The sequence below is a fragment of the Doryrhamphus excisus genome, chromosome 9 (assembly GCF_030265055.1).
Source record: "Doryrhamphus excisus isolate RoL2022-K1 chromosome 9, RoL_Dexc_1.0, whole genome shotgun sequence".
NCBI classification, from domain to species: domain Eukaryota; kingdom Metazoa; phylum Chordata; class Actinopteri; order Syngnathiformes; family Syngnathidae; genus Doryrhamphus; species Doryrhamphus excisus.
The window spans coordinates 9,306,888-9,332,589 of NC_080474.1; the positions used below are offsets into that span (position 1 = coordinate 9,306,888).

Sequence of the window (25,702 nt, forward strand, 5' to 3'; positions counted from 1 at the left end):
CCATTCACACCATCTTTTGTATGTTGACACTTTAATGTGCTTGTGTTTTGGTGTTTAAATTCTATTGACTTCTTGAGTAAAGTAGGGGAAGGAAGGTGATGCAACAGGTGATGCTGTTTTTTTTCATTTTCCAAATATTTCAACTGTATTCCAGTTCATTTTCTTTTCGTATTTATGACTTTTTCCCCACATTTTTTCATCCTTGTGTCTTTTAATATTTTGATTGTATTCTCTAAATTTACCACTGGTTGTTCCATTTTTTTACTGTTGGGATTTTTTCAATATAGTTTTTTTGTTCAATTATTTTTTTAGAATGTGCCACTGTCCGCAAATGGCCTGCAGACCACACTTTGGACACCCCTGGATGAAAATAAAAAGAAGCAAAAAATAGTAAGATATTGAAAACATAATGAACAAGAGTATAAATGAACTCAATCAAACACATTGGATCATTTCTATGTATATTTTTTTTTATATTATTACTTTTTATATTATATTATTATATTATATTTATTTTCAAGTCATTTAGACTGTATTGATGAATGCGCATTTCGTCCAAACTAATACGTGGCAAATACTGAAAATGCAATTTTCAAAGACAACATTGCTTACAATGGGGGACTCTATTTGCAGCAGTGTAACTAAATGTCAATTAAAAACATGGGATTGTGTTGTAACCGCCTCTGAATACATGTGGAGCTAGAGCAGGGGTCAGCAACCTGCGGCTCCAGAGCCGCATGTGGCTCTCCAGCCTCTTTGTTGCGGCTCCCTTTGCAATGCTTGAATATTTTTTAGCACCCGTGTGGTGAAAATGCACGTCTTTCTTATGAGTTTACAAAAATCCAACTTTGTGTGAGACCATGAATGCATCCTGACTGAGTTCTGACTGGTGACTGAATGAGCAGACAGGATGCTATCCAGTTCTCTCTGACAGGTTAACATGAAGGGAAATGAGTAATACTTTGAGTTATTTGAGTTATTAATTATTATTAATGAGTTATTTGACGATTCTAAAAAATAAATTAGAGCTCATTTAAAAACAAAAGTTTATCTCCAGTACTAGCAAGAGTACTCCAACTCGTCTTTTTTTCCCCCTCCAATGTTGTTTTAAACATACAACGTTTTGCGGCTCCAGGCTATTTTTCTTTAGTGGGCAAGTGGGTGAAATGGCTCTTTTCATAGTAAAGGTTGCCGACCCCTGAGCTAGAGGCTCGATTTAAGGCGGGACTCCCTCGTCACGTGACATTCTGGGTGTTTCTTAAACCCGCGTCAAATGATGTGGGTAAACACAACGGAACGAGTTCTTGTAGGCTAGCAAACGCTGTAACACGACATAACTCTATTTAGATTTTCTCGTCACAAAGGACAACACAATCGCTCTTGTTTCAGCACAGGGAGACGAGACTTACATCGCCCCTTCGGTCTGCTCATGCTTGTCCTGATCAAGCTAACTTCAAGCGAGCTAGCTAGCTTAGCGTACTGGGCTGGTTTTGTTTTTTGCTGTTTGTTGGATTTCGTCTACAATCCCCGGGGAGAAACATGACTCACATCGGCAATGCCCTGACATTCACGCTAAATCTTATTTTAGGTATGTATATTGATTTTATACCATGCAAACCAACACATTGTAAAGACGCCATGCCACATAAAGGTCACAGACGTGCCTGGTATGTTCGACGCACTTTATATATTTTTTATATTTTCCTTGGAAACGTTTAAAAATTGGTTACTTTTTGTTCCACTGCACTAAAGTTTACCAGATTTGCCTCCCTTGCATCACTTTACATTAGCAGCGTTGTGTTAACATTATTTGGACATAAAGTAAGTTTATACAGTAATCCAGTGATTCCCAACCAGAGGTACCTGGAAACTTGATTAAACTTATTTTTTAACACAAGTAAATACTGCCAATATGCCATATTAAGACCGACAATGAAAGGAACGTCGTCCGACTAGTTTCCCGGGGAGACAATAACATGTGGCACAGCTGCGCGAATCTCAAAACGGTTGTTGCATTCGATTTCTGGAGAATTGTCAACATAAATGAGGGGGAACTCGCGGTATGTCAGAAAGGCTCTGTGGGAGGTTGGGAAACTGCAATAACCGACTACCTTTAGACGTTTAATGGAATTATTAGTAATTAGTAATTAATACTGTAGTTGTTCGGGCAGGAAAGATGCGCAGACCACTCGATAGGACACGATATGTAAGCCCTCTGAGCTTTTGCGGTAAAGGGAAAGCACATTTGTGTAATATCAAATATACCCTATTAATTCCTCCTTTTCATGCTTTGTATATGTATTTTTGTTCAGCCATTTTAATGCTTGATGCATTATAAATAAATTATAGTAAAACACAGCAATCAACCACACAACAGCACGATTGAATGAATTTCTGAAAAACTGATTAAGTGAAGCTATGAAATTCGAGCCATGATGTACTCCTCAAAAACGCCAAAGAGCCGGACAAAGATTGACATGATATTGAGAGGACAAAACACAACGCCTTGATACGGATGGAAATCAATAGTAACTTTGCAGTAACATTGATTATGCAATTCACTGTATTATCACCAGTTAGTTATTGCTCACTTTGTGAGATGTAGGAACGCTTTTACTCTTGGATTTCCTGACTTTAATTTCAATCTATCAAAATTGTTTATAAGTTCTAAAAATGTGTTAAATATCTCTTCAGTTTTCCAACCAATCAACAAATAAGGATTAGGCCAGTGTATGATGGAATATAATTTTCCGCATCATAACTAAATTTCCTGGCCTGTTTATTTGTGTGTTAGTATCAGCTGTCGCCCTGCACCAAATCTTGTCTACCGTCGCCTTTCCGGACACCGATTGTCCTCCCAAGGACCCCGGCAAACCGGTGATGGGCCGCTATCAAGTGAACAGCACCAACACCAGTGTGTGCTTGCTGGCCAATATGGGCGTCCAGCTCAATATCAGCTTCAGCTCGACCTCGAACAAGGTTCTCAATACCAACCACGCTGTTATGTTTGAAAGCGTGTATGTGATATTAAACCATGCATCTCTCTGTGTGTAGACGGTGCAGGATGTCATCAACATAGATCCCAATACCACAAGGAGTTCAGGGTCATGTGATGTGGACAGGGCCATCTTGACGCTCTTGGATGTCAAGAAAACTAATCTGACCTTTGTCTTCACTTTGGTAAGTTTATTCCAGCTGTTTTGGGGGTTGTTGTGCGCTTTTCTCGAGGGCGGGGGTGCCCATTACGTCGATCGCAAAGGCATTGTAGACATAGACATAGACTTTCTTTATTGTCATTGCACAATAACACAGCAGTGAAATTGCCAACGAAATGTCGTTACCTGGCTCCTGTGTAATAATAAATATTAATGTGGTGAATAAATAGATGACATCAAATATGAACAATATAGAGCGTAAACAGTAATTTGTACAAATAATTTAAATAATTTAGAATAAATAACAATAATAATAATAATAATAAAAATAAAAAGTTTTGCATGTGGGCAGGTAGAGCTTATTATAAGCTTATTTGGCATTCAGCAGTCTGATGGCCTGGGTGAAGTAGCTGTCTCTAAACCTGGTTGTTCTACAGCGGATGCTGCATTGCCTTCTCCCTGACGCCAGGCGAGAAAACAGTCCATGCTGGGGGTGTGTGGGGTCAGAGTAGATCCGACGGGCTCTTGATACGCAGCGGGTGTTTGCTATGTCCTTAATGGGGGGGAGCGGGTTCCACTGATCTTCTCCGCTGTCCTCACCACTCTCTGCAGTAACATCCAGTCTGAGGCCTTGCAGCTCCCAGACCAGACGGAGATGCAGCTGGTCAGCAGGCTCTCAATGGTCCCTCTGTAGAAAGTGGTTAGGAGCAGGAAGTGCAGTCGCAGCTGTGCTTTCTTTGCCAGAGAGGAGGCGTGGAGTGACCAGCCGAGGTTGTCTGTGATGTGCACCCCCAAGTACTTGGTTGCGCTCACAACTTCTACGGCTGTGTCGTTGATGCAGAGTGGAGTGTGGCTGGGTCTGGATCTCCTGAAGTCGACGATGATCTCTTTTGTTTTGTCAACGTTCAGGACCAGGTTGTTCACCTTGCACCAGTCCACGAGGTGTTTCACTTCCTCCCTGTAAGCCAGTTCATTGTTGTCCTGAATGAGGCCCACAACTGTTGTGTCATCCGCGTACTTCAGGATGTGGTTGCTGCTGTATCTGGGGCTACAGTCATGGGTCATCAGGGTAAACAAGAGGGGGCTGAGAACACATCCCTGGGGTGAGCCGGTGTTCAGGGAGACACTGGATGTGTTGTTGCCCACTCTGACATACTGGGTTCTATTCGTGAGGAAGTCAAGCAGCCAGTTGCACAGGGAGGTCCTGAGGCCCAGCGGCTCCAATTTGCATACCAGGTCCTGGGGGATGATTGTGTTGAATGCTGAGCTGAAGTCCAGGAACAGCATCCGTACGTGGGTGTTTCTCCTCTCCAGATGCTCCATTCTCAGATGGAGAGCAGTGGAGATGGCGTCCTCAGTGGAGCGGTTTGGCTAGTATGCGAATTGGAATGGGTCGAGTGATGGGGGGGAGTGTGGAGGTGATATGGTCCTTAACCACCCTCTCGAAGCATTTCATGATGGTGGATGTAAGTGCAATGGGCCGGAAGTCGTTTAGACATGTGATGGAGGATTTCTTGGGCACTGGAATTATTGTGGCAGACTTGAAACATGGGGGGATGACAGCCTGGGCCAGTGAGGTGTTGAAGATGTCTGTGAGCACGTGGGCCAGCTGGTCTGCACATTCCTTGATGACCCGTCCTGGAATGGCGTCGGGGCCTGCCGCTTTCCGCACGTTGACCTTCCTCAGGACTCTCCACACTGCAGTGGCATCCAACTTGACTGCCTGTTCATCGGGGTGGGGGGTAGCCTTCCTCGCAGGGTTGTTGTTTAGAACCTTGAACCTTCCAAATAAGTGATTTAGCTCATTGAGGAAGCTGATGTCATTCTGGCAGGGTGCACGTGTGGCTTTGTAGCCAGTGACAGACTGGATGCCCTGCCACAGTTGTCTGTTGTCTGTCAGTTGTGGGTAGATCGCATCGCATGGCATTGAGAAAAAAGTTGACGCCAGCCTATCATCCGTCCTCACAATGACATCTGACCTGCTCTTTCACTGACACACGGGTCACGGCGCATGCGCATACAACTGCGCTAAGTACTGCAAAACTCCAGCAAGCTAGCGAGTGAGAAAGGGGATAACAATGAGTAGAAAAGCTGGACCAAGTAAAAAGCTGAAGATCTACCCACTACCATACGGGGTGGGAGGAGGACTTCTTTTTCACAATGTCATTTTTGAAGTGCGTTTGCCTCATCTGTCAGTCTACAATTGATTGACCGAAGAAGGAAAATGTGGAGCGCCATTTTCGGACTGTTCATAAAAACTATGACACCAAGTTCCCTCCGAAAAGAGAGCTGAGAAGGAGAAAGGTGAAGGAACTAAAATCCCAGCTGTCCAGACAGCAGTCATTTTTCACACAGCTGACTTCACTATGCATCCCTGGCTCATTCCATTCAGTGCAAGTCATAAGAGTTAGTTAATGACAAAAAATGCAGTAATGCAAGGTACACCGGCATATACTGTACATATAAAAATAATTGTCAATATATTTGTATATACCATATTTTCTGGACTATAAGTCGCTCCGAAGTATAAGTCGCACAAGACCAAAAATGCATAATTAGGTGGAAAAAAAGCATACATAAGTCGCACTGGAGTGTACTACTTGACCAAAACCGACACTAGGTCCTCTTGGAAGGCAAGTTGTAACAATAAAAGAATAAAGAACAGGATGAATAGGTGTAAGATATGCTAACACAATGGTTATTCAGCTACACAAAAAATAAACATGAACAGAAAAGATGTCCAGCGTTTATGTAACATAAACAGTGTTTTCATTTATAAGTCGCTCTGCAGTATGTCGCAGGAAAAGCCAACCTATGGAAAAAAAAGTGTGACTTATAGTCCAGAAAATACGGTAATGTGTTTTGCCTTTTTAGTAGGTGGTAGATCATTTTGACGCTGTCATGTCATAAGTAGCTCTCAGGCTGAAAAAGTGTGTGCACCCCTGCTCTAGGGTTTTCTTTTTTGTTTGTATGTCATGAAATGGACACTATATGGCAACATAGTAAACTTCTTGGCCTTCCCTCCTCCAGAACAACACGTCCAATAAGTACCAAGTGAGTGAAATTGCCTTATCTGCAGCCTGGCCAGACATGAAAGGTACTTTTATTTTTTTTTACCTAAACAGTCCACAAAATAATACACTGACAGATGCACTAATTCCAAATTATCACAATAATATACATTGTTAAATGATGACACCAAATTGAGTCAATTTTCCAGTGCACATCACCTACCAAGCTCACCACAGCTCGACTTGTCTGGTATATTTCCAGTGGTAAAAGCAGGTACTACAAAATATGAACTACATGGCTGAGTGGATGCCATATGGGTGACAAAAATGACTGCTTTTTGCTCCTTGGTTAGAGACCAAAAAGTCTCCCTCGGTTTAGCTAAATAAACAGCCCACCTGTAAGATTTAGGGTAGCTTTTTCCACAGCACCTATTTCCTGTCTGTGTGTCAGAGAGCTTCAGCGCCGTTAATAACTCTCTGGACTACCTTGGTGGCAGTCTGGGCTACTCCTACATGTGCAGCGAGGAGCAGACTCTCAGCGTGGTTCCAGCGTTGTCCATCAACATCTTCCAGGTCCAGGTGCAGCCCTTCAACCTCACCCATAACCGTTTTGCTACAGGTAAACTCCAAATGTTTTAAATTTTGTGTCACTCGGATTCCACTTTTCTGAATCTTGTCCTCCCCAGCTGAGGAATGCCAGCTGGATAAAGAAGACATGTTGATCGCCATCGTGGTTGGAGCGGCTCTGGCCGGCCTGGTGGTCATTGTGCTGGTGGCCTACCTCATCGGCCGCAGGAAGAGCCACAGCGGCTATCAGACCATCTGACGTGGTGTCCCCTCACGTGTCCCTCGCCCCTTCTTTGCCACTGATTACTTTCACTTCTGCTTCTCACTCCTGTATTATACTTAATGATTTGAGGTGGGTAGATGATTTTTCATAACAAAAATGGACATTGTTGAGAGATGTTGATGTGCAATTTATGACCTGTAAAGGGAATTGTGGGATTTGAGGGATTTTGCTGGTTTTTAAATAACTGGTGTTGATTGCAGTGAAGAAACACTTTATATTTCATTAAGCACTTGTGAACGCATTGTTTTGCAAGGTTTCTTGTGGTTGTTTTTGTATGTTTTCGCTAATCTCAGGAATGTCCAGTGGGAACGGTGTTACACGCAACGCAAACATTGCACTTAGAGGAGAGGGTAAGAGTCGGTGCCCCAACTGATCTGCCGTATTCTGATGAAATTCCCTGACTTAGTACAGCAAGTAATACAAAACTACGCTGGTTCTGATAAACATACCGGCTCAGATAAAGCGGCGATGACGGTTAAGATAAACTGATAAATGGCCACAGAAACGCGCCAGTTCCAATAAAATGCCACAACTTAATGCTCTTTCTAAGCGCCGACGACAATGCCGGGCTCGATGACTCGGCACAAACTCAACCACTCTGGTTCCGACAACTTAGGACGCTGGTTCTGCGGAAGTGCCAGTGCATTTACAGCTATTTTAGATTAAAAAATGACAATAAGTGTTAGCCTGGCTAACGCTAATTATGTAATTTCACACACACACGCCAGTTACAAACGCTAACAAACTCCCTTGTTTGAAGAGGCTAAGGTCAGCATTTTTATTTTTTTCAGTGCCTTTCCCTGCCTGCTGCAACATAACACATGATGTAGAGGTACTCTTGATGCTATTATGGAACATGTTCTTTGTGTCTGGCATTGCTTGTACAGAGTCTTGTGTATTAAACATGCATTGTTACATATGTGAAAGATAGTTGTTCCTCGCCACTCCCTCTTTTGCCGTTTTTCCCAAAAATAAATTGCTGTTTGATTGTGGCCTATATTAATTAAATACTGAAAATCATGTTTTTTTTGGGGTGTGCTGTCCCGATGCCTGGAGGTGCTTGAGCATGCTAAAGCAGCAGCCATCTTGTGTCCCTGCAGTCACCTTGTCGTTTTTGATGAGGATTTTCCTGTGATTTTATCGGAAAGTAGTGCAGATGTCACTGCAGTCTCCATGCTTTGATACGGTTAACACTTGCCTGTCAACTTGCTGCAGTGGCCTTTTGGATAACACATCAGGCAGGACGTATCCAAATATCTTCCACAATCTTTACTGCAGTTGAAAAGTAGGCACTTGGTTGCAGTCAATGAGCATGCGGTTACCTAGTCAATGACAACATTGCATCACATCAGCTCCCTTGATTTTTCCTGCATCCTATCGCGACATTTGCCCCTCAGTTTATCAATAGTTGCCATGGACAGACTCCCGGGTTCTGCAAAGATTCTCTGCAAAAAGAAAGCACATGTAATTTCTCCTTACACATGTCCAGTGTTGGAGCAATGAAGGTACCTGCATGAAAGTGTGGCAGCCCAGTGTGAAAACGCCACTGGTGATCCGTTGGAAGCACTGGCACACATCCTGCAAAGAGCGAGCTCGTAGGATTTCCGGCTGGTTGTGTCTGATGAGAGTCAGTGCCACCCGGAAAAGCACCTTGGAGCCTTCGTAGAAGAGACAGCCCCAGATCCGTAGGACGGTCTGAAAGATGACAAAGCCTGAGCTGTCTGAAAGCCAATGGAATCTTTAGCCTCACCTCAATAGGGAGAACATCGATATAAAGACAGATGAACCAGCGTGACGCCACCACGGTCCAGATGCCAGGATACTGAGCCATGAGCTGGCCCACTGCCGGAGCTTTGGCTTTTACCAATTCCTCTAGAACCTAATGGTCCGTCATCAGGCCCAGCATAGCTGCATTGTAGTCGTCTGTCATGACACGACAGTAGGTTTCAACATTTTCCATTAACTTTCCATCATAAGTATAGGAAAACGCATAACGGCTTGGGGGTGACCACCAAATACCATGTATTCCTGTCCAGAGAATCCCAAACATGGCAATGGATGTCCGGTGTGTTCAGACACCCCCCAAAGAAGATGTGTCGCTACATCAAGAAGTTGCCCATAACCACTGCAGTAAAGTCAATCATGTATTTTAGTCATACATTTTGATGTCCATCCAAGTGGCGTGCCCCAAGGCTCTCATGTAGGTCATTATAATAATAATACATTTTATTTGTATAGCGCTTTTCAAAATACTCGGACACTTTACAGAAGAGTGAAGTTGAATAAAGCAAGTAAACAGAATACCAAAATACAACATTCATTGGTTAATACACAGTTAAGACATTAAAAACAGATTTAAAGAGGTGGGTTTTGAGTTGTTTTTTGAAGGTGGGAAGGTCAGGGCACGCACAGAGTGAATGGGGCAAAGACTTCCAGAGGGTGGGGGCAGCGATGGAGAAGGCTCTGTCTCCCCAGGTTCGGAGCTTGGTCTTACAGGGGAGTGCCAGGAGGTTTTAGTCTGAGGAGCAAGGGGACGCGGGGGATTATGTGGATGGAGGAGGTCTGTGAGATATGGGGGGGTCAGATCGTGGAGGGCTTTGTAGGTGATGAGAAGAATTTTGAAGTGAATGCGTTGGGGAATGGGAAGCCAGTGGAGGTTTTGGAGGACAGGGGTAATGTGTTCACGGGAGCGGGTGGAAGTGAGGAGGTGGGCAGCGGAGTTCTGAATATATTGTAGTTTGTTGAGGGTTTTGGATGGACCGTAGAGAATCCTGTTGCAGTAGTCGATTCTGGAGGTGATGAATGCATGGATCAGGGATTCAGCGGCAGAGAATGTAAGTGATGGACGGAGTCGGGCTATGTTCTTAAGATGGAAGAATGCAGTCCGGGTTAACTGTTTGATGTGGGGTTCAAATGAAAGGGTGGGGTCCAGGAGGATACCAAGGTTGCGGATGAGCGGGGATGGACAGAAAGGGGAGGTTGGATATGGGACGGAAGTTGGAGAGGTTATTGGGATCGAGACCAGACTTTTTGAGTGTGGGGGTGATTGCCGCCAGCTTGAGAGACTGTGGGACGGATCCAGTGATAAGGGAGGAGTTAATGATACTTGTGATCAGCGGGGAGATGATGTGGAGGCAGGGTTTAATGAATGAAGAAGGGATAGGATCCAGGGAGCATGTTGGGGTCTTTATACCGGTTAGTATTTCAGTGAGTTGCACGGGTGAGATAGGTGTGAATTTGGAGAGTTGTTGGGTGGAGCCAGATAGCGGGGGGTCAGGGGGCAGTGAGTGAGCCGAGGGGGGTTTAGGGAGCTGTATATTTTGGTAATTTTGGACTGGAAGTAGGTTAAGAAGTTGTTGCATTTGGTGGTGGTGAAGGAGGAGTTGTCATTTGGCTTTAGCAGTGTGTTGATTGTTGAAAAAAGGGATTTAGGATTGTTGGAACCAGATTTAATGAGATTGGAGTAGTATTGTGAGCGGGCAGTGTTTAAGGCATCTTTATATTGCTGTAGAAAATCTGTGTAAGCTTGGAGATGAACAGTTAGGCCAGATTTCTTGTACAGTCTCTTACGGGACTTCATATTATGGAGCTGAGGGGAGAAGTGTGGGAGAAGGAGACCAATTTGGTTTTTTAGGGGCCAGTTCATCAAGACAGGAGGAAAGGGTATTGTTGTAGTAGGAGACAAGTTCAGAGGGGTCCTCGGACAGCGGGGGAGGAGAGACAGCAAATTTTGTGGTTAGAAGTGAGGTAAGGGCATGAGGGTTGATGGATTTAAGATTCCTAAAGGTTATTTCACGTTTGATTTTTGGGACACTAAATGTGATGGCCAGGTGGTCTGATATGTGGAGGTTATGGCTAGTGAGGTTGTGAATATTGATACCAGTAGAGCAGACAAGATCCAGGATGTGTCCTCTGGTGTGGGTGGGGAAGTTAACTTGGTGAGTGATGGAGAAACAGGTTTGGAGTTGGAATTGTCAATGTGAAGGTTGAAATCACCGAGCAGAAGGATGGATGATGAGATAGAATTTAATTGGGTGATGAGGTCCGTAAAATCTGATAGGAAAGAAGAATTTGGTTTTGGGGGGCGATAGATGACAGCAGTGACAAGGGGGGATGGACCGGACAGTTTGAAGGCAGTGAATTCGAAGGAGTGAACATTTTGGAGGGAGATTGGAGTGACTTTGATGTCCTTTTTTCATCTATATCATCCTATGAGGTTCAGTTTGCTTAGTTTTGGTTAACTTAAAAAAATGTTTCTTGTAACAGTTTTATCTCCTACACTAAAGGTCTACCTGGTAGTATTCTTCCCAGCAATGAATCCATGAGCCAAAAAGCTTTTTCTTCATCTTTGGTGATTATGATGATGTAGCCTGCAATGAAGTTCATACCCTGGAGGAAGAAATGGGAGACGAGTGATGAAGTGAAGTATTACCATGTGTTTTAGTCAGGGGTGTCCAAAGTGTGGACCGTGACTGCTTTATTTGCCATTTCATAAACACAATTGGGCTGCACGGCGGCCGTGTGGTTAGTGTGCAGACCCGGGTTCAATTCCACCCTAGGCCATCTCTGTGTGGAGTTTGCATGTTCTCCCTGTGCATGCGTGGGTTTTTTCCGGGTACCCCCATTCCAAAAGCATGCTAGGTTAATTGGTGACTCCAAGTCACTGTCCATCAACATTGTATTGAACATGAGCAAGATAAAAAAATTATATCAAATGTCTCTATTTTGTATTTTTCTTTCAAGAAAATACAAATGTATTACAAATTTGGTCTTTTTGTATTGTTCTTTCTATCAAATGATACATGTAGAAAAGTCCTGATGCAACAACTGTTTTCCACAGGATTTTTTAAACAAGGGAATACTTCTTGTACACACATGATTACTCAAGGAGCAGAAGAGTTGCCCCTGGTTTCCAAAAGCCTGAGGAGATAAAATCTTCTTTGAAATGATGGACACAACCCTTGAACTCAACTCAATGCGAAGTATGCAATAAAGATGCCACAACTGTTTTGAAAAGGCTTAACAATCACACCTATAGTCTAGTCAGTGTATCACAGGAAGTGAAAATCACATTGATTGTTACTGCACTGTCCACAAAGTCAAATTCACCACCACAGAGTAATTCAGAAAATGGCAATCACAGCCAGGTCCATGCCCAAATATAGAAAATAAACACAGAGCTGGCGAATAGATTCAGGATGGTCGGTTTAGTTTTGATCTTCTCCATTTTCGCAACGGCACTTCGGGACAAATCCGCCCTGCTCGATTCCTTCGATTTGGAACCTTTCCAAGCCGCCTGGCCAGCCGCTACAGCGTCCTTCCGCTTTCTTTCCGAACGCACAAAGCAGTAAACATTGATGTATTGTTCGTATGCATTGCTCGGTGAGCGATGAATGGCAGTAATTCTCTTTTTGATGAACGAAAATAGGTAATCGAAATCACCGGGGTCGGCCATTGTCTGATTGTTGTGTTGGAATGCGAAGCACGCAGAGCTATGTGGAGTATTGCGTGAACTGGTACGCTCTCGCGCTAGCATACGACGACAGGGGGCCAGTCTATTCGCGCTAAAATTTGACTGCGTCCCGCGGTTCGAACATACAGACATCGACATTTTCTGGTTTTCAAAAAAGCGTACGTTGATGTCTTAACCCCCTCCCCCCTCGTACGGTTTGTACGCTCGTGAAAATGTTGAAAATTATGGATGGCCCCTAAGACAAATAGACAACAGCAACAATGAAAGAGGAGCATTTGTGGAATGTAATTTTTCAAGGATAATGTTGAAATATTAAAGCAAAAAAGATAAATTTTGAGAAAAAGAATAAAGTTGCAATTTTTGGGACATTTAGTTGAGGAAAAAGTTGTAATGTGGGTATATTTTACAAATAAAAATAACAGCAACAATGGGAAAAGAAGCAAAGATAATGTGAACAAGTTCATCAAAATGCACAAACCTGATATGCCGGCTGTTTTTGTTGATTTAGTAATATACGGCGTGTTAGCATATCCTTTTGGGGTGAGTTACAAAATGCAAAAATATCAAAAGTTTTGGAGGGTCATTTGTGCTTAATTCCATATTTTAAGGCATGGGAGTCTTTACCTGACAATAACCTACATCAGGGGTCGGGAACCTTTTTGGCTACGAGAGCCATGAAGACCAGATATTTTAAAATGTGTATCTGTGAGAGCCATATACATTTTTTTTAAACATTGAATGCAATAAAATGTGTGCATTTCTATGTAAGACCAACAGTTTTAGATATAATGGGCTCTAATTATGTAGACCAGGCACACTACCCCACGCCAAGGGGGTGTGGCCAGCACACTTTTGTGAGCAGCGCAGTGTCCAATAATAAATAAAATACTTGCTGCCATTAATGCAACTTCTGCTGCTGCATGGTTTTGCACCGTACTCAGTATATTTCATTCTTTTGGCCATCTTTGCCAGAAGGCTTGGTTCTGCAGCTTTAGCTAGGTGACTATTTGACTAAAGGAGGAAAGTTTACATTTACATCTTAATGACCGAGGTAGACTACCGCATTACCCAGTAATAATCGAGTTTTGGTGTTTGACCTGGAAAATATCATCAGGAAAGATAGATATGGTCGGCCGTATTGCAGTAGAAAATAGATGGACGGATTAAAATGCATAAGAAAGTTGTTGATTTTTAATATTTTTAACAGTGATTTCTGTGATGTTTACTTTAAAATGTTAGCAAACATACATTTTTATTGTGGTAAATGCTTGAGAGCCAGATACAGTCATCAAAAGAGCCCTACCTGGCTCCCGAGCCATAGGTTCCCTACCTCTGACCTACATACATCCTTATTATGGTGTCCATATGCCAGCAGCACATTATACAGCGCCCCCTGCAGGCCTGGCTCTGCTTGACTTTGGAAGAAGACATTGTCAGGAAAGGTCCTGTGGATGTCCACCGGGTGGAAGGTGGTGTTTGCACCGAGGCGGATGGTCTCCTTCAGCCTGGCGTCGTGCTGCATGTCCAGGAGAGAGCGGTAGTAGCCAGGCTTGCTCTCCAGTCGCTCCTGGGCGCCACTGGTTAACATCCACACTTTGGCACGGAGCTCGTTGGGCACGCCTTTACGCACAAACCTTTTCACTACAAACAAACATCAAAATTACAATTTTAACAAGGGATGGTATACAGTTTGGTACCGATTGTTGTCGTTACATTCCTTCAATATTTTTCTTTTAAATCTTTACGTTGATTGCCCCTTATTTTGAAAAGAAATATATTTTATTCGGTTGCTTGTTTTCCTGTGACGCATCATTTCCTGTTTGGCACACGTGCGATTTTTCAGACTCCGGAGGTAAGACATAGTGGTACTAATCTTTGTGTTTGTGTGAAAATGTCGAAAAAAAGAGCGTAGATGGTGGTATGAATATTATGTTATATGTGCTATATGCTTATATATAGTAAAGAGGGAGGATTTGTGATTGTGTGCACTTAATGAAACAGCACGTTTGCTAACTTGATATGCTAGCTACATTGTAAAAGGTGAGTCTCCCTCTGCCATTTTAATTTTATTTAATATTTACGCTCCCCTTTGTTTTTTTACTGTACTGTATATATTTTCATTTTTAGAGGTGTTTCATCACCAAATGCAGTTTGTGAATAGTTTTTTACAACAATATTCTAGCTAAATTACCTGATTCCCATGTTTCAGTTACTTGCTATGATACTGCACTGCATGTACCGTGACATTATGCAAATATATGTTGTAATGCATAATCAAGTGGTTAGCACATAGGCTACACAGTCAAATTGGGAAGACCTGGGTTCTATTCTCCGGGTACTGCGGCTTCCTCCCACATCCAGAAATGCATGGTAGGTTAATTGTTGACTCCCAACATGTCCATAGGTGAATGATTGTTTGTCCATATGTGGCAACTGGTGCAGGGTGTACCCTGCCTCTTGCCTGGAGTCAGCTGGAATAGGCTCCAGCATACGACCCTAGTAAGGGTAAGCGGTATAGAAAATGGATGGATGCTGTTCTGCACTGTGACATCAAAACATTGTTGCGATTCCACATTGTAGCTCATTTAGACAGACATGAGGTGTCATGGATGTTTTATCGTGTCATCGCTTAATGCTGATATATGAATATTGTGATGTCATATTGCAATTCACACCACTAGTGCATGTTATTAGTGAAAAATATATTGTGATATTAACCAAACATCACAATACTAATAACTGCTGTACAACTGTTGTGTACATCATCAAAATCATATTGCAAACTACCCAGTTTGGTAGCTGTCAAGTCCTTCTTGACATGTGGTTTCTGTCGAAGGAGCTGGGACCACCTCATGGACTGTCTGTTCAGGACCCCTTCATACTTGTCCATCACTTTGCAGTAGGACTCCCAATCAGGACATCTCTCGAAGCCGTACGGGTCCGTCCTGCTGAGGGCAAGTGCATTGATGATTACACATTGTAAAGAAAAAGCCACAGATGGGTCAGCTTTTCTTCTGTCCACTCTTTTTCCTTTTCTCCCGATGACAGGCACTGCCTCGTTCTGGCTTGAGTTTCTCTGGCTGGGAGATCAAATACCCTGATTGGATGACTGGTAAGTTTTAAGTTGCGTTTATGGTGAAAAATATCCAGCTCGGAAAGTAAAAAAAACTGTGAATCCAAAATTTGTAATGTTTTATTGCATAGTTGCTTTACTTTACTTACTTGTTTAAGATAGCGTTCAAAAGCGAAAAATCCATCCCATAATGACTCTTACCTGCCACTTTTCCTCTTTGTGTCTTCCTCCATTGTATACGAAAAGTCCACCTATACATTAAACAACCTGCACTGCACAAGATAGGCTATTTCATATGTGCTCCTGTCAAGATAAATAACAAGAAAGGCGCCTTGGCTTTGAATGTCTCACCTTACAGCATCACGAAAAGGGGAGGGACTCCAGTGGGACAGCCTGGGACCTTCAAATGACATCCATTTGCATGGAAACCAGCTAGGAAATGATTTGGTGGATATTTAAGACTAGCACTAATCTCAACTAGGGTGCAAATGAATGATATACAGTGGTGGTCAAAAGTGTTTGCCCCCTTCCTGATTTTTTTTTTTTTTGCATGTTTGTCACATTTAATGTTTCAGATCATCAACAGCAAATTTAAATATAAGCCATTCACAATACAACTGAACACAAAATGTAGTTTTTTTTAAATGAAACAACAACAACGATAATTACATCATATTTTATGTAAAGGGATATCAATTTGGGAAATATAGGCCATGATTAAAAACAATACAGTCAACAAGCATATTTTTTATGACCACTTTTCTTTATTATTAGCATATTAGCTCTTAAAGTCACCCACAAATGTTCAGCAAATACAAAATGTGAGCGGGTGAGACCTCTCACACTGACACGTTTCTTTAAATGTCAGCTCAAAATACAATTTTTTATTCATGATACTGGTTTTACATTCTAAATGTTTGTTAGTAAAAAAAAAAGCCTATTTAGGAACATTCAAAAAGCTTTATTGAAGACTTTCCTCAATGCACCTTTCCTTCATGAAATGTACAAATAAAAATACCCACATTAAATTACATTATATTTATATATAATTTAATTAATCATTATATTACAATGAATATTATTTTATTACAATACTGTAACTTAATTAGAAATCCCACAGTTTTTTAATGTTTGATGCGAGCTGCGATTTGTCCTACTTTGTTTACGGTCATTGAACGCACCGTCTACATTCTCCAATTCATTCTCCAAGAGGGATGTATAGATGTATTTAGATGTATTTTCCCTCTTTTTTTCTTTCACCTCACACTTGCTCCTGAATGCTGATACTATGTGGGAATGCATAAAGGTAAGATTTGATGACTTTGAGTGCTAATGTGCATCATTGTGGTATAAAACCTCTCAGAAAAACGTCCACCAAGCGGGATGGTGGTTCTGTATTCATTTTGTGCTTTTCATTTGATGTTGTTCCTGCCATAGTTTTATAAATCATAAATAGGATCAATCACATTGCTGTAATGTATGTATGTTTTACCCAGATGTTGAAAACCTTAGCTAGTTCCATGTTAATTGGATAATGCTAGCACAACACAGGACTTCAGCCATGGTCATCACATCGACAGCCCGTCAATAGCAGCTGAAACTCCAATTTAGCTGGCAGTTCAATGCAAAAATCATCAGAGATGTAAAAATGTGGTAAACACTGTTTAGTTGGGCCATTCTTATTCCAAGGTAGCACTGTATGACTGTACAAACTATCTGCACTGCTCCAGTCTCTGGCAGGCCATGTAATCTGTGATAAGTCAAACACAGCGACAATATATACAAATAACTTTGGTATTGCTACAAGAGCCATCTGCTAACTTTACCAATCTAAATACTATTTTCTTTCTCCATTTCTGCTCAGTATTTGTTCCCGCTTGTGGCTACTGTGTTACCGTGCTTCAAACTACGGTGTGGACCGAGGGTCAAACCAGAGGCGCGCACGTTAATCGTGCGTCAAAAAAAATGACTGCCATTAAAGGAAACTTCTATTATTTGACAGCCTTATTAAAATCTATTATATTTGATCTGAAACATTGACAAATCAGGATGAGGGGCTAACTCTTTCACCCACTGTAAACAAAACATTGTTTGACAACAAAAACCCTTATCGAAAAAAAGTCCTCATGCTTTATTGATATAAACATTACTGTATTTAGATGAACAAGACTTTCACTGTCTACGGCCACATTGGACAGATGGACAGAACCAAGCATTGAAGAGTGTTTTTGTAGGCTTGTTTGTCAACTCTTTCACTTCTACTTAATACTTCTAGTACACCAGCTTCAAAAGTGACAATAGCTTCCGAGTGCATTTGGCAGGACAGTGATATTCTGATCAGTATTCCCATTTCCATGCTAGTGTTGCTTTGAGCACAATGCTGCCACCTTATTCATTCATGATTAATCTGCTCACATCACCATCCTTAATTTGACAGACAAAACTTTCCTAGCAGTAAGGAAACGATAATAAAGGAAAGTTGCGGCCAGCATTATTGTGACAAGTGCCACCCAAGAAAACATGATGGCTTTACTTGCTCCAGCATTAGGTGACAACACTTATACATATGGCGATACATAATCCACCTAGTCATGATACACACACACACACACACACACATATATATATATTATATATATACACACACACACACACCTGCATGTGTATGTGTATGTGTGTGCGTATATACTGTATATATACACATATCAAAATCCATGACTGTACATAAAAGCATTTATAAACTCAACGTATTTATATTATTCTTCATATAGCTCTTTGTAAACTGTCCCAATAGATACAGTATGTACGGTAAAGTCTGTTTTGTGGTGTTTTTTTGTGCTGGTGTTCCAAGCACTCTTGTCATTGTTTCGGTCGGGCAAGCTCAAAACAAAAACAAAAAAATGCCCCCCTCTTTTTTGCACAAGCAGCCAGGGACTATCTTCTCCAGGCGCCGAGTCAGCATCTGTCCTGAAGCGGAGCAGGATATCGAGGATCCAACAGGGGGAACCAGAGTGGATGCCGGCGATGTGACATTCAGGTAAAAAAAAAAGAGGCCGCTTCTCACAGTTGACCATTTCAAGTGCTTCTGTTGTACTTTCTCATGTCCATGTCCAGTATATGTCTTGTTTTTGTTTATTTTTTTTAACCTTTTTGCCTCTTGTACAAGTCTTAAAAACAAACCCCAAAAACCTATCAAGTCACTGTAAAAGAAAAAGTCTTTTTTTTCTTTTTCCTTAGAGAGTTTTACGTTTTGTTCCTGTTACGATCGGTCGAGCAAATTCCACGAAGTCATCTATGAGGACTGGCCACGCTCCTGCGGTGAAGAAAAACACAAAAAAATTATATATTAATTTTTCTACAAGCAAGATTGTAAGTTAAAATACATCTAATTTTCCTGTGATTAGGAAAATCGCTAGAATAAAATGTCATTTTACTACATGGACGAAAGTTTGCATAATAAAGGGGATGTCAATTACTATAATAACGATGATTAAAATAAAGAAATTGGATTTCTGCACAGAATGAAAGCATCCATCCAGTGGAACCTCAGTTTTTGTATGATTTGATTTTTTCAACAAAAATGGCCAAAATACATTCAATTTGTTTAAATATGGGTATTTTTGGACAAATAATCTGTCACAGTCAACCACGAAACAGCGATAATTTAGTCAGTTTATTTTGAGATACCGCAAGAGAGAAATTATTTTTTGTATATGTATTTTGTATGTATACAGTAGGGTTGGATATCTTCTATTCAGATATACAAAGTGTTGAAAGTTGAAATGGCGCTAAACACCAGCGAAAGTTGTGAATCTCCCCATACAGATCGTTAATAGAAGCTTGCAGGGGTTAGCTTAATTTCGGACGCCAAGTAGTTTGTGTGTGTGCACGCGGGAGTCGGGCTCCATGAGTATATTTTCACCATGTTGTGTTTTAATTATTTAATGCAAAGAACGTTTTACAATGTCCGATGAAGATGTGCAGATTCTGAGCGGGAAAAAACAAAACGTGCATTTATTTTTAACGCAGCTTTAATGTCTTAGGCGTAAATAGACATTTTCCGCGCACGGAACACACTTCCGTGACATCCTTCAAATTAATAGTGCTGTTTGCCCTATGTCTGCGTAAACAAAACAAGAGTGTCATAAAAATATCTTCCATATGTAGTTGGAATTTCATGGGTGACTACATCTTCCAGTTTGTTGAATATTTAGTAGCAATGTGTGAAGAGGCCGACATCCCATTAGAAAAGTTAGCGGCTTTCTTACCAATAAATAAATGGTTTACAATTTGAGTGTATTGCATTATATGGCTCAAGATTTGTAGCTTTTTAGAGCTACAAATTCCGCTGAATTTAAGTTTTATATCATCATATTGTGCTAATTCCCAAACATATTGTGATGTATGTTAAGGTCCATATGGCCCAACACTTGTATATACAGCATGTATCATGTATGAATATATATATAGAAGACAATAAGTTTGACTGTCTTACCTTCCTCGTCATAGTTTGACATGTCGTCTGCTATCATGTTACCAAAGTCCAGCAACAGGTTCCATGTGTCTTTTGGGATGGAGCGTTTATGGTGTTCCTGAAGGCAGCAATCACAAGTGAGAGCTTACATTAGAGACACTGTGGTTCAGCACGTTGAATATAAATCTGATACATGCTAGGGCCAGTGTTCAAGCTTCCTGTGTAGTGCTAGCAGTGAACAATGACAAGGAGCATGAACTAATCAGTGTGGAACATTGCTCACGCGGGCACCGTGATGCTGTAGCGATGAGGCTGATGAGGCCTCAGTATTTTTGGGCAAAGTCAAGAGAGGTATTGCAGTATATATAACAGTATATTATTGTGCTTGTGGTTTGCGTTGACATTTAGACTCACCAAAAGAAATCTATTCCAAAGATCGAGGAACTTAAATCTTCCCAACAGAACCAGGTTCCAGTAAGCTACGGCCATCTCCAAGTCTACAAAACAAAACAATTCAGACACAAGATCGATCTTTCAAGTTAAGGGCTAGACCGAGTGTGCCCGTTACATCCATCACCCAAAAATAGACTCGTATCGTCCCGTCTTGTAAACTGAGCTTCTTGTTCTCCAAGTCTCGGTAAACAGGGTAAAACACGCCTGTCCATGACATATAGGTGGGATTTATGCTACCTCACCTTTAATACTGCAGTAGAGGTCTACATTAATCAGATTTATGTCTAATAGAAATGAGGTGTGAGTCACATTTGAAAAAAATCTAAATTGTATTGTTGATAGTGACATGGAAAAATCAGATACATATGAGCAAAAGAAACCAGATTCGACCTGCAGTTTGTTTATTATTGTACAATAACAACTTCATTCTTGTAAAAATGTGACATTTCTTGCAATGGTACAACTTATTCTTACAATATTGCTTTGTACTGGTAATTCTATGAGGGTAATACTTTCTTGGTATGCACCTGAACGCTACGTCTTGATGTCCAAATCAATGCCATGTGTGTTTGCTCTCCTTACCTAAACCCTTCTGACCGGGATTTTTGGCAAAGTTGAAGGTGAACTGGTAGAAGTCCTTGAACTTCCCACTGTCTTTTAGCTCCTGTTCCAGTCTTGGTAAAAGGGCCTTGAGTTTATCGATGCTGTCACACCTGTGTGGGCGGAGGAGGGGCATAGAGAGGCTTGATTTACAACAAGTAAACAAAACACTACATAAACATATGAGGTCAATTACAACAGTGGCGATAGCAAACAAGTAGGCGACATTTCACTCTTCTATTTTAACATATATACATAGACCTTCCCACCCTCAGGACGTGTTTATGCTCCGCTTATTCCCTGCACATCAACACTCACCCCAGCTCGCTCATGCCATCCAGAAACTCCTTCCTGGTGAACTCGCATTGGGTGGCAGCGCGAAACTTCCACGCCACCACCAGAACGCTGATGCTGGCCGGATCCAACATCAGGTCGTCACAAAACTGTTGGATGCCCTCAATACCGATCTTGTTTTCATCCTGGGGATCTGGGAGTGGGAAAATACAAGCTTTTTTTGTCAAATAGCGGCCCGTGGGTGCACAAATACAGTGGAGCCTCAGATTGCATATGTCCCAGTTAGTTTGATGTCGAAATATTGCTCAGAATTTGTCATATGGTGTGCGTGTTATTATGTGTTATTCATTTGCGACGTGAGTCAAACTGTTTTCTTAATACATTTTTATCACAAAATGTCCTAATTTAGCAGCCTATTCGATTGCCACTATGTAGAAACAGGGACCGGAAGTCATCTTTGCCGCTCGTCTGTGATGTCATCAGTGGTTGACCCTCAAAAATGTTACCACAAAACATATTTTTATGGTTTTACAATTATAGTTTTACATGCATAAAGCAATTGTAAAGAAATAAATGACAATTGGAAGGAATAAATCAACATTTAAGGTTACTGTTAGGATCACTATGCTCGACCCATTGTATTGAGTTGTGGTCTCCTATAGAGCATCTACACACGATATCCCGCACAGAAAGCTTTTTAGATTTTGCTGAATCATTTCCTTTGAGTCCTCCAGGCACACCCACTCCGCTGTGATTGGTGACACGGCCAAAGTGCTTCCCAGCTATGAACCATCTACCCCTCAGGAACGTCACAAAGAAACGGTTTTACCATGCCTTTTCAAACCGAGTGTTTTCAGACATCCCAAGCTGCTTTAGGGCTCACTTCTAAATGCACAAACCTTATCTGAAACTTTGGCATCGTTTAACACGGGAATCCAATATTCTAACTACATTTATAGGTCAGACATCATTAATATGCATTTCAAATTGGTTTCTGCATGTAAAACCCTTATTGGAAAACTAAAATGGTGTTTTGTGTTAACATTTTTGGCTTTCTAGAACAGAATATTTACATGGTTTCTTATGGTTAAGAGTTGGACCATCTGGAACGGCTTAATGACACTAACCAAGGTCCCACTGTAAATAAAAGTGACCCTTTTTTGGTCTTCTGCCCTTAGGAAGCTCTAATAGTCACTTTTCCACAAAGCTTAAATCAACATGTTTAGACTTTGGGACACAACAGGACGGCATGTAACTCACCATTGATTTTAACCAAGAAAACGACAATCGTAACCCATATAACCATGCACCTCAACACGGTCGAGCCACATCAACTGGCTCCTCTCCATGGATGACTGAGCTCCTCATCCTATCCCTTATGACCGTGATGTCGTTCTTTGCTCATGACCACCAGTGAGGGTGGGAACATAGATGGACGGGTAAATTGAGAGCTTTGTTTCCGGCTCAGCTCTCTCTTCACCACAACAGTCCAAAAACATCTCACGCTCCAACCTTCCCTCACTCTAGTGGAGTCCTGCCGCTATTGTAAAAGTGCTTCAAACATACTTCATGAGCTGCTGACTACTTTGGTGAGCTAAATGTTGCCTCGTACCGCTATTTACAAATAGTCTTCCTTCCAAATGCCTCCTCTCAGATAAACACCTAATAACTCTCTGCAGTTGAGTAAATAAATCCCCAATGACACTTTCTGAGCAAATACAGTAGACAAACACAAACTGGACTAGCCCAGTGTTTACCTTTATAGCGATTGTAGAGCTGCTCTAGCTTCTTGCGGTCAACTGATGTCTTCATGGACTCCTTGCAATATAGGTCCGGGTTCTGGAAGTAGTTGTCGGTGGCCACTTCAAGCTTCCAGTCATTCTGAGTGAGGCAGTACACAGCAGTCTTCTCTCCTGCCTGCGTGACGGACATAAACTGCCGTACCTTGTCCCTCTGCGACGACTTGAGCTTATGCTGCGGGGGTGACAGGGCAGACAGGCGGTCAAAGAGAGATACCGGCGCAACCCGCAGCGCTGATAACAACGCAAAGTAAATGCAGAGACAAGCGAGCGGCCACAGTAACACTTCCACAGACATTCAGAAGACACTTGGGACACGCTGGAAGTCAGTCCCGTCCAAATGCAACATGTCCTTTTAAAATAGGGATGCGGGGGGTTGTTGACTAACTCTTGTAATGGGACGCCACCCTACAGTGTCAAAAACAAACCCATTAATAGCCCAATCTCGAATAATTGGAATCGAGCTATATATGACACATTTGAGGTTTGCTCACAACCTTTAATTTGTAATCTGAGAGCGGGCTGTCGTAAGCACTATTACGTGTTCAGTGCTCTGACACAAAGTTAGTGCGCCAACTAATAGCAAATAGACGATAGGCTAGCATCGGCTGCACACCACCGGCTAATGCTAGTAACTTCTACCTGCTAGCCGCGGCTAATGTGTTAATAATACTCGTCTGCATGACTTTCTAAAAGTATCGTTTGGTTTTGTAATAATTTAACATGCCCAACTGCCAAACAGCAAACGCTGTGGCAAGTAGCTCCGAGCTAGCTTGCTCCCAAAAATATCTACTGACCTTCCTTGAAAACAACAGCGAGCACCACACAGTGGTAAATGACAACAGGACCCAAACACGACGCGAGCTGAACAAGTCGTGGAAAAAAGACCGCGTTAGGCGTGTACGACATCATGCCTCCGAACGCAACGAGTGGGATTGTTTATTTTGGTTACCTACCATTTTCACACCCGCTATGTGACCACTTCAGTAGCCCGAGCGCCGCTCATTACGCGCATGCGCAGACGTAAACTCGGAAAATGCTCGGAAAATTTGTGAATTTTCTTGGTTTGTGTTTTTTTTTTACTCATTTGTATTTCTGCATGAGACAATATTTTTTTCGTATTTAATATTTTTATTTTACAATATTTTTTTATTTGTGCAACAAGATAGTGCAGTTGCAAGATAAGTAACTTTTACACAAGTGGTACTCATTGTGTGAGGCAGGCCTCCCCTGGGAGATGCAGTAATTTGAGACAAATATCAACCTCAGTTATGTCAAACATAAATTTGTTAGTTCCTATGACGAGGGAGTAAAAAGACACAGAGCTCAACGAAAACACCACAAAATATGCTGCTGAAAATCTGTTTTATGGAGAAATTGGGTTATGCCACAATCATACAGGATTATCTTCTCTGAGATGAGGCTCTATCTACCACACTTGGATTTCCCCTGGTTTATTTTTTATTGTTAGTATAAATAAAATAATATTTATACTAACAGTAATTGTATTCATATCATTCTTATTGATAATTTCATACTGTAACACTCTTCGCTCGGCCAAACACCAGACCAGACAGGCGGAACAACAGCCGGTTTTTATTTAAGGCTCACAGGAGACAATTCTTAACAAGGGCTACTGTTGCGGCCATAACCCACGCCTACAACTCTCTCACATGCTGTCTCTCTCTCTTCCACTTCCTGTCCGCCACCCCTATTCCTTCCCAACCCGGAACATATCTCTCAATGGCAACACATGTGCAAATACAACATAACACATAATACCCCTAAGGGTCATTACACTGCCCCCCCAACAGTAAGTTCCTCGTCCTCGATGGAACAACACAGTCTCTGAGGCGGGGAGGCAATCTACGGCGCCTCCGTGGCCGAGTAGGGCTCCCCGGTGATGCCCGAGCTTCTTGGGATTGCGAATCAGGGATGCGGGAATAGGGCAACTGCCCCTGTTGTGAACCATAGTCTGATGGTGGAGGCACAGATGCAGGGGAGGGGCAAGGCGGGGTAGTGCCACGCTCCTCTGGGAAGGGCGGAAGGTCGTTCCCCCTATATGGAGCCAACCTATCTCTGTGAAGTACCACCTTCCGCCCCCTAGGTGGCAGCTGGACCTGGTAGACCACCTCACCCACCCTCTCGAGCACCCTGTAGGGCCCCACCCAGCTACTGTCCAGCTTGGGACACCGTCCTTTTTTTCTCTTCGGGCTATAGACCCACACCATCTCCCCAGCTTGGAAATGTCTTCCTCTTGTGGTGGCGTCATAGTTACGCTTCTGACGCAACCCGGCCTTTGCCAGCTGGTCTCGGGCGAAGGTGTGTGCGGACTCCATCCGGTCCTGCAGTTTCTTGGCATACGCCAGACCCGGCGGAGCAGCTGGAACATCTGGTGGTCTGCCAAAGGCCATCTCTGCAGGTGTCCGCAGCTCCCGTCCTAGCATTAGCAGCGCAGGTGTGCACCGGGTGGAGTCCTGCACAGCCGACCTGTAGGCCATGAGGACAAGCGGAAGGTGG

At 42.3% G+C, this 25,702-nt stretch overlaps 3 protein-coding genes and 1 long non-coding RNA gene across 5 annotated transcripts; 2 read left to right on the plus strand and 2 right to left on the minus strand.

Moving 5' to 3' along the window:
- The first annotated feature begins 1,227 nt into the window (after positions 1-1,227).
- On the plus strand, positions 1,228-7,942 carry lamp1b (lysosomal associated membrane protein 1b). Its single transcript, XM_058082478.1, has 6 exons — positions 1,228-1,588; positions 2,795-2,979; positions 3,055-3,180; positions 6,186-6,252; positions 6,618-6,785; positions 6,853-7,942. The coding sequence occupies exons 1-6, from the start codon at positions 1,540-1,542 to the stop codon at positions 6,990-6,992; spliced, it is 735 nt and encodes a 244-aa protein (XP_057938461.1). The 5' UTR covers positions 1,228-1,539; the 3' UTR covers positions 6,993-7,942.
- Positions 7,943-8,319: 377 nt separating this feature from the next.
- On the minus strand, positions 8,320-15,394 carry LOC131136019 (growth hormone-regulated TBC protein 1-A-like). The gene is given in 7 exon segments (XM_058082479.1): positions 8,320-8,461; positions 8,526-8,711; positions 8,767-8,939; positions 11,309-11,405; positions 13,114-13,124; positions 13,831-14,130; positions 15,277-15,394. Coding segments are annotated over 7 exon segments (972 nt in total). The 5' UTR covers positions 15,380-15,394; the 3' UTR covers positions 8,320-8,359.
- A 140-nt stretch (positions 15,395-15,534) lies between these two features.
- On the plus strand, positions 15,535-19,798 carry LOC131136020 (uncharacterized). The gene is made up of 3 exons (XR_009131681.1): positions 15,535-15,601; positions 18,490-18,599; positions 18,800-19,798. It is a non-coding gene; the product is annotated as an uncharacterized LOC131136020 (long non-coding RNA).
- LOC131136017 (DCN1-like protein 1) lies at positions 17,693-24,194 on the minus strand. 2 transcript variants are annotated; one of them, XM_058082475.1, is made up of 7 exons: positions 24,139-24,194; positions 23,141-23,357; positions 21,408-21,576; positions 21,072-21,202; positions 20,451-20,533; positions 20,058-20,154; positions 17,693-18,875 (listed from the first exon to the last, which is right to left on the minus strand). In XM_058082475.1, the coding sequence occupies exons 1-7, from the start codon at positions 24,139-24,141 to the stop codon at positions 18,796-18,798; spliced, it is 780 nt and encodes a 259-aa protein (XP_057938458.1). In that variant the 5' UTR covers positions 24,142-24,194; the 3' UTR covers positions 17,693-18,795. The 2 variants fall into 2 exon arrangements, with proteins under 2 accessions (XP_057938458.1, XP_057938459.1); XM_058082476.1 differs by lacking the exon at positions 24,139-24,194 and adding an exon at positions 23,980-24,130.
- Positions 24,195-25,702: the final 1,508 nt, after the last annotated feature.

What these genes read in the sequence shown, in the direction of transcription:
- lamp1b (XM_058082478.1), top strand. Translation starts at nt 1,540, where the DNA reads ATGACTCACATCGGCAATGCCCTGACATTCACGCTAAATCTTATTTTA. An exon ending in CACGCTAAATCTTATTTTAG is followed by an intron (nt 1,589 to 2,794) that starts GTATGTATATTG and finishes TTTGTGTGTTAG; the next exon opens with TATCAGCTGTCGCCCTGCAC. An exon ending in TGACCTTTGTCTTCACTTTG is followed by an intron (nt 3,181 to 6,185) that starts GTAAGTTTATTC and finishes TCCCTCCTCCAG; the next exon opens with AACAACACGTCCAATAAGTA.
- LOC131136017 (XM_058082475.1), bottom strand. An exon ending in TCCCGGTCAGAAGGGTTTAG is followed by an intron (nt 20,534 to 21,071) that starts GTAAGGAGAGCA and finishes TTTGTTTTGTAG; the next exon opens with ACTTGGAGATGGCCGTAGCT. An exon ending in GTCAAACTATGACGAGGAAG is followed by an intron (nt 18,876 to 20,057) that starts GTAAGACAGTCA and finishes TCTTCACCGCAG; the next exon opens with GAGCGTGGCCAGTCCTCATA.